Raw genomic sequence first — 8693 nt, forward strand, 5'->3', positions numbered from 1 at the left:
ACAGGATGCACGTGAGCTCAATTTCGAGTCTCATAGCAAAGGGTCTGAATGCTTATGTAAATAAGGCATCTGTTTTTATTTTTAATACATTTGACCATTTCTAAAAACCTGTTTCACTTTGTCAGTATGGGGTATTGTGTGTACATTGATGAAGATTTAAAATATATATATTTAATCAATTTTAGAGTAAGGCTGTAATGTAACAAAATGTGGGAAAAGTTGAGGGGCCTGAATACTTTCCGAATGCACTAACAGCAAAAAACATGCAGGTGATATTGTGCAAAAAGTGTATTTTTTTATGGTCTGCTTTTTGAAAATGCTGATTTCTCAACTCTAACGCCACCCTTGCGCACACATGCACACCTTAGAAGACAGATGGAGAAAGTTGGCTGGTGGCTATAATGACCTCCAGTATCAGAATAGTCTGCATATTTCTCTCTCCCCTTCCGCCCCCCTCTGACAACTCTTAGCCCAGGCGACTAGTCATTAGCTGAGACTTTCACTGCACAGCAGTTAGCCAGTAATGGACTGTAACACACACACATTTTATATTTCTCATTAGGACAGAGTTTAGACACAGACAAGACACACACAGACAAGACACACACAGACAAGACACACACAGACAAGACACACACAGACAAGACACACACAGACAAGACACACACAGACAAGAGACACAGACAAGAGACACAGACAAGAGACACAGACAAGAGACACAGACAGTTGGCTGGTGGCATAATATTGTGTGAAAATCACAGCAGCAGGTCCGTCTACACTTAAAAGAACAAAAATAATCACACAAAAAATAAGAACTGAGTGAAGGAAGGAGATAATAGCACAATTCTGAGTACAACACATTTGTCATCCCTGGATTAATGGTACGTTTTCCAAGCCATTATCTTTTGCCAGCCACTCGGTGTCCTAATCTACACAGGAAGCCTGTCCGACACTAGTGCAGCTGTAAGCAAGCGAGTCTGACCTGCCAGCTACTGTTAATGGTGCCTATCAAAACCGGGTGCTCCCTGTGGCGGAATATACAGTCGGACCACACACAAGCCTCTGTGCATTCATTAAAACAGCTTTTAGATTTAAAAAAAAAATAGGCTACTGATGATGAATCCTACCACTTGTCAGTCAGTGACAGATGAAGAGGAATGGATAGTGTGTGTATGAGACGTTAGGAAGATGTAACACTACATAGGCTACTAGAAATGACATTATCAGAGAAATTACATTTCATTGATTTAAAACATTGTGATGGTTTCCCATGTCTCATTCTCTGACAGAGACCACACTGAAACACCTCATGTCAGAAATAAAAGGCATTTCAAAACACTATGAAGAGTGCCTTGCTTCTCCTTCTGATTCCCATTCTAGACTTCTAAACCAAAGACCACAGTTTCAGATCTACTGTTGTTTTGATATTCTGCAGTATATTCACAAAACACTCCACAACACCCTTCTCTTCTAGCCTACATTCGATCACAACAACCTTATTAAGACTCAAGAGTGGTTTGGATGATGTAGTGTCTCACACAGACGGGTTAGAGGAGGACAGAGGATGGATGTATTATCCTTACAGTCAACTACACAGAGACAACAATTAAGCCCTCCAGTCATATTGGTTTAGATTAGTCAGGGTAATAGCAAGCAAGGACAGAACGCAGACTTGCTCATTGTGAAATATTCAGCTGCAGGGACAAAATACAACGCGTTTGTGGCACCACTGTTAAGTAGCTTTCTATCTAGTAGCTGTTAATTCACGTCATGATACACAGTATGTTGTAGCTAGACCCGCCACCATCATAGCTAACCCATATAAATACATTAGAGACCCACATAGGCTACACACACATTTGATATTGTGATTATTAGTATGATTCTACATGCTTGATGGGAGAATGTGTCCATAAACTAAGATTCTTACCTTCTCCACGTTTTCCACTGTGAAGTCGAGGGCGTCTGGCGTGGTTGCTATTCTCCCCGATGTCTCCATGTTAGCCCAACCGGCCGGTCTGTCAATAAATGACAGACGTGCTTCTTTAGCTAGCTAGCTAGCTAGCTGTCGGTCTCTCAAGCTAGCTAGCTACAGAATGCGGTACTAATCAATTGTCCACGATTTGGATGGCTGGCTATTCTGTGTTAGCTTCCGTAGCAAAACCCTGTTAGCAAGCTGACTGACCGGCCTCAGTGAGCCCGGATTCTTCTGTATGTCTGGGGGTCACAATTTATGGCTTGATGACATTAGCTAGTTAGCATCTCGATACCCTATTGGAAATGTATGTGTAAAAACAACCTAGCTAGCTAAACCTGTCCTTAGCTGAAGATATAAGTCATTAACATCCAAACATGCGATAGCATAAGAAATTGGTGGTAGCCATTTGTTGCTAGATATCCAGTATATAGTCGCGGTGTCTTTGCTACGACGCTGGTATAAATTATCTTCTTCTTCTATAGTTATGGCGGTCCGCAAAAAAAATGTGAAGGGTGTATGCTGCCACCTACTGTGCAATCCATATTCCGTGGTGATGGTTTAAAAAGATCTTTGGTGATACAAAATTGAGAAAAATGAAAAATTACCCTGGCAACTAATAAGCCCTCATTAAAAAAAATACTACCGCCATTCCACTATGTAATCCTACACCAGGCCAACGGCCTGGGAGGACAGAACACTACCACTCAACACTCTTTGGAACTCTTCTACAGTAAAACTTCAAAATCCCAAGTATCTCTCTGCCACTGCCACCACAACCTCTATTTTCTGTGACTTATGTTCCATTTCAGTAGTACAGTTGACAATCATAGCTATGAATGCGAAGCAACCCACCTTACTGAATCACATTATTATTCCTATCACTCTCTATTGGCCTCTGCCTACTCACAGGGATCCTCTCAGGATCCCTCACCCTGTACCGATCTCCCTCTACTACTCTCTTCACTGCCTCAGCATACAATACATTCTGTACTACTCTGATCCTGGCAACCTCAACCTGCCTTTCTCTCACCGGACACCTCTGATCTCCAGCACCATGGGCACTTCCACAGCTAACACACCAGTTGCTGTGCTTGGGTAAAATCACTGGGGAAGCCAAGCCAGGGGGGAACGGCCATATTACAACCTATGTGTTGTGATAATTGCATTGTTTGCTCTTTAACCTGTTAGTTCATATGCCTTGCCACCGTGATATATAGGCCTAAAGGCCGAGACAATAAGAAGAAACAGTGGCAGGGTAAATTCAACCACACCTTTGTTTCATCACAAAACCGGAGAGCAACATCGGTCCAGTGGAGTCCACAACGCATATTGCATGTAACAAACAGTTACATGACCTACAGAATAGTCAATCAAGTTAATGTTTCCGATATTTTCGGACTACTAAACAACTATTGATGTAGAGCCCCGAGAGTTACAAGTCACAAAGAAAACAGGAGCTGACTCCACTATTCCAGCACCATTTCAACTTCAATATTTCATCATCATCATCAAATCACCTATGCTTAATCTAATACAGTGACAACTATGTTCCTAAAACAATTTAGTCCAATCCATGTAAGTTAAATATCATGTGACTGTCCATAGTACTAATTGCTGTGTGTGTGTGTGTGCGTAAGTAGAAAAAAACATGTTGACTCACACTACTTGTAGAGAAATGCCAATGCCATCCTCCTCTCATTCATGTTGCCGAAACGGTCTATGACTGTCATACAAAACACGCTTTTATTTTTTGTTGTCCTAGACTACCTGGCTAAAATGCTTACTCGCTAGCCTAATTTCCTTTTCAGGGGCAACGATTAGCCAGCTAGTTAACATTAGCCTTCTACATCTAGCTACATATTGAACTTCCATCCTCAGGCCAGGGCCACAATGTATGAATTTATGGTTGGATCAGAATCACCGTTATAATCATTGACCAGTACAGAGAATGAAGTAAAACCACGTGTCCAAATCCCTATCTCCATCCATGACTAATTTAGGAAAGGAACCATTTTAGCTAGCCGGTGGCTAACCGGAGGACAAAAACACAACGTACTGTTTGTTGCAAGTTACAATAGTAGAATACTGAAGGTGCAATTTCAAATTGTTATTGTGCATCAGCAATTAGCCAATGTCAGCTAACATTTTTTAGATTGTTAAGTTATTTTAGCGACCAGCTATCTAAACGTGTTATCATGGTCGAATTACTGGCTGGGGGTCCCCATTGATTTCATTAGTCAGTCCCACTCAGATATCATTTTAAAAACTGCAAACATGTCTCCCCTTTCCCTTTACTTTCACCCTATGGCAAAATGTGTAGAATTGCAGAAAATGTGCTGTAAAACGTTAAAAAAACAAATGGGTGCACATACCGGCAGGCAACTGTGACACTTCATGAGTTCGATTCTTTTTGTGGCCCTGTCGGCTGATATAGCCATCTGCTATATCATTTTCCCATGTGGATGGCTGAACGAACCAGAGGTAACTTATATCTGGCAATTCAACCTATCCGACATTGCTTACATTTGGCAAGCCGAGAGGTTGATGGGGTTCTTAGTCTATTTGTTCTCGTCGCTTTGTAGACTGGTTTTACAGTGCAACGTTGCCTCTTTGGGGCTGTTTGAAAACATTGCATACATTTTTATTACAGTAAAACACTTTGCTATGTCATCGCAAAAAATATGGATATACTGACAAGATTACATGTCTCTCCGCCCTAACAATGCGAGGCACGGCAGGCTGTCTTGCTCCCACATATGCTTTATTTGGATTGGTCGATACATCTCATTATTGTAATACTATATTGAATATTCGATGAGGGTTGTTAACGTCATCCACCTGTATTCAATGGAGAGAGACGCTATGCTGGCCTCATAGTATGAATATGCATACCATCTCGAGAAAACTCTGATATAGCCTTTTTTTCTCCAAAGTTGCCGGGATGTCACGTGTCCTATTAACATCAGTACACTCGAAACAACTTAATCATTACGAATCTTCTATTGGATCAAATAAACCTCAGGTAGCAAATAAGCCATTCATTTTTTGGTTGACCAAATTCGACTCTCTCTCACTGACCTTCATGCAAAAACTCCTTGCTCCTTTCAACGAAAAACTGCCACCTGCTGGAGGGATATATATATATATATATATATATATATATATATATATATATATATATATATATATATATATATATATATATATATATATATATACACACTATATATATACACACTACCATTCAAAAGTGTGGGGTCACTTAGCAATGTCCTTGTTTTTGAAAGAAAATCACTTTTTCTGTCAATTAAAATAACATCAAATTGACCAGAAATACAGTGTAGACATTGTTAACGTTGTAAATGACTATTGTAGCTGGAAACGGCAGATTGTTAATGGAATATCTACAGTATATCACAAAAGTGAGTACACTCCTCATATTTTAGTAAATATTTGAGTATATCTTTTCATGTGACAACACTGAAGAAATGACACTTTGCTACAATGTAAAGTAGTGAGTGTACAGCTTGTTTAACAGTGTAAATTTGCATTTCCCTCAAAATAACTCAACACACAGCCACTAATGTCTAAACCGCTGGCAACAAAAGTGAGTACACCCCTAAGTGAAAATGTCCAAATTACAAAGTACAAAGTACTTTCTTGTGAAACTCGTCAGTCTATTCTTGTTCTGAGAAATTAAGGCTATTCCATGAGAGAAATTGCCAAGAAACTGAAGATCTCGTACAACGCTGTGTACTACTCCCTTCACAGAACAGCGTAAACAGGCACTAACCAGAATAGAAAGATGAGTGGGACGCCCCGGTCCACATCTGAGCAAAAGGACAAGTACATTAGTGTCTAGTTTGAGAAACAGAAGCCTCACAAGTCCTCAACTGGCAGATTCATTAAATAGTACACGCAAAACACCAGTCTCAACGTCAACAGTGAAGAGGCAACTCCGGGATGCTGTCCTTCAAGGCAGAGTTGCAAAGAAAAAGCCATATTTCAGACTGGCCAATACAAAGAAAATATTAAGATGGGCAAAAGAACAGACACTGGACAGAGGAACAATATCCAATATCAAGAGAACATGTGGTCATCCCTACTACCTCTGATCTGGCAGACTCACTACACAAAAATGCATAGTTTGTAAATGAGTGTACCCCTGGCTATCTGTACATTTTAAAAACAAGAAACAGGTGCCATCTGCTTTGCTTAACAAATATAAGGAATTTGAAATTATTTATACTTTTAAGTATATTTTAGAATTTACATTTACTTTTGATACTTAAGTATATTTAGAACCAAATACTTGTATTAGTATTTTACTGGGTGACTTTCACTTTTACTTGAGTAACATTCTATTAAGGTATATGTACTTTTTCCACCACTGGTCTTTGGGGACCAATGTTGCACTGGACTGTCAGTTGACTAACTGTAGCCCATCTGTTGCTTTGCACAATTTGTCAACCTCCTTTGTCCTCTTTCATCAATGACCCATTTTCAACCACTGACCTGTCGTTGGCTAGATGTCCTTTGGGTGGTGAACCATTCCTAATACACACAGGAAACTGTTGAGCATGAAAAATCCAGCAGCTTTGCAGTTCTTGGTACACTCAAACCGGTGCGCCTGGCACCTACTACCATACCCCATTCAAAGGCACTTAAATATGTTGTCTTGCCAATTCACCCTCTGAATAGCAAGCATACACAATCCATGTCTCAATTGTCTCAAGGCTTAAAAATCCTTCTTTAACCGGTCTCCTCCCCTTCATCTACACTGATTGAAGGGAATTTAACAGGTGATAAACAAAGGTTCACAAATGTTTTTCCAAATATATATTGTATTTTTTTCTAGTAATTTCTCTTATTCTGTAGATTGTTAGAATATTGTGCAGAACATAAATGCTTCTCCTCAATTCATATAACTCTGCAATACCATATAAGGGGTGCACTCAATATTGTACAAATCATGTCCCCTATTTCTGTCACAGACTATGATAAATCTGCTGTATTCGTTATTATAATTTCAGGGCATCTCTGTCTCTCTGCCCCTCCCTGCTTCTCCTCCCTCCCGTCTCTCTGAATAGCCACCACTAGTCCCATGTTTCATGAGCTGAAATAAAAAATCCCAATAAATGTTCTATATGCACACAAATCTTATTTCTCTCAAATGTTTTGCACAGATTTGTTTATATCCCTGTTAGTGAGCATTTCTCCTTTGCCAAGATAATCCATCCACCCGACAGGTGTGGCATATCAAGAAGCTGATTAAACAGCATGATCATTACACAGCTGCACCTTGTGCTAGGGACAATAAAAGGCCACTTTAAAACGTGCAGTTTTGTCACACAACACAATGCCACAGATGTCTCAAGTTTTGAGGGAGCGTGGAAAAGGCATGCTAACTGCAGGAATTTCCACCAGAGCTGTTGCCAGAGACTTGAATGTTAATTTCCTCTACCATAAACTGCCTCCAACGTCATTTTAGAGAATTTGACAGTACGTCCAACCGGCCTCACAACCACAGACCACGTGAAACCACGCCAGCCCAGAACCTCCACATCCAGCTTTTTCACCTGTGGGATCGTCTGAGGGGGTGCTAAGGAGTATTTCTGTCTGGGGTGCAGCCATGGGTGGGCCTGACTCTCCAGTGGGTGGGCCTGGATGCCAAGTGGGTGGGCCTATGCCCTAACAAGCCTACCCATGGCCGCATATATTAGGGCCTAATTTATTTATTTCAATTGACTGATTTCCTTATATGAACTGTAACTCAGTAAAATCTTTTAAATTGTTGCATGTTGCATTTACATTTTTGTTCAGTATACCTTTATAGTTTTTATTTCACAGCATGGGGTGTATTTCATTGTTGGAGCTTGGACCTTAACATTTTCACTGTACACTGTAATTACATCTGCAGCCATGTACATGTGACTATTAAATGTCTAATCTAATCTAATCTAATCCATCAAGCCCCTTCTATTGGCACTGGTGGTACGCACCGTACTGGCACTGGCGATTACATCCTTTCTGACCAAAGACTAATAGTATATGGACCATTCTAGCCAATGTGAGGGCAGATAAGCGTGAAAGACAGGCACAAATGTTTCCACTAGTTACCACAGCCACAAAGCTATATCATAAATTAATGAAAATAAAACATTTGCTTTTGGGTTTTGATTTTCAGGTTAGAGTTAGGCATAAGGTTAGTGTGGTTAAGGTTAGGGTTGGGCTCTCCACTGATCGGCCGTGCATGCAGTTATTTATTGTTGAGAGGGCCACAAAGAACTAACAGATCTCTGTTGCTATCAGGAACAGAAGAGCGAACAGAGGAGAAGGCGAACAGCCTTTTAATAGTTACTGGCGAGAGCGATAGAAACCAAAATCCACGTCGTGGTCTGTGCTCTAGTGACACTCAACTTGAGTTGGAATGTAGAAGGTGAGAAGCTCTGTGATTTTCACTTCTGTGCTTTCTGTGGCAGTTTAATAAGAGGTTGTTATAATACATATAGACAGAATACATTTTAGTCCTCTCAGATCCATTTTGGGGTTTGAAACATCATGTTCCTGTGGGTTGGAGAGGAATTGGACTGGAGACTGCATGACCGGAGACTGCATGGATCAACTGTGCCCTGTTTGAATATCAAAGTCTGTGTGATTTATTTACGGTATGTCGATGTCTATGTGTGTGCATCAGTTTCTAATTAGCTGTTAC

At 40.4% G+C, this 8693-nt stretch overlaps 1 protein-coding gene across 6 annotated transcripts in view; it reads right to left on the reverse strand.

The window, feature by feature from the left end:
- LOC109897973 (importin-13) overlaps positions 1 to 4439 on the reverse strand; it is a 62606-nt gene extending 58167 nt beyond the window's left edge. The window contains exon 1 of one of the 6 annotated variants that reach the window (XR_004211183.1): positions 1931 to 2502. Coding sequence is in view for 4 of the 6 variants with exons in the window: in XM_031833415.1 (XP_031689275.1) it covers positions 1931 to 1999 (69 nt within the window). In the remaining 2 variants the exon portion in view is untranslated. Of the gene's footprint in view, positions 1 to 1930; positions 2503 to 4350 lie in introns of those variants that run through there. The other 5 variants (XR_004211184.1, XM_031833416.1, XM_031833417.1 and 2 more) reach the window with 5 other exon arrangements.
- Positions 4440 to 8693: the final 4254 nt, after the last annotated feature.

The sequence above is a fragment of the Oncorhynchus kisutch genome, linkage group LG10, assembly GCF_002021735.2.
Source record: "Oncorhynchus kisutch isolate 150728-3 linkage group LG10, Okis_V2, whole genome shotgun sequence".
NCBI classification, from domain to species: Eukaryota; Metazoa; Chordata; class Actinopteri; order Salmoniformes; family Salmonidae; genus Oncorhynchus; species Oncorhynchus kisutch.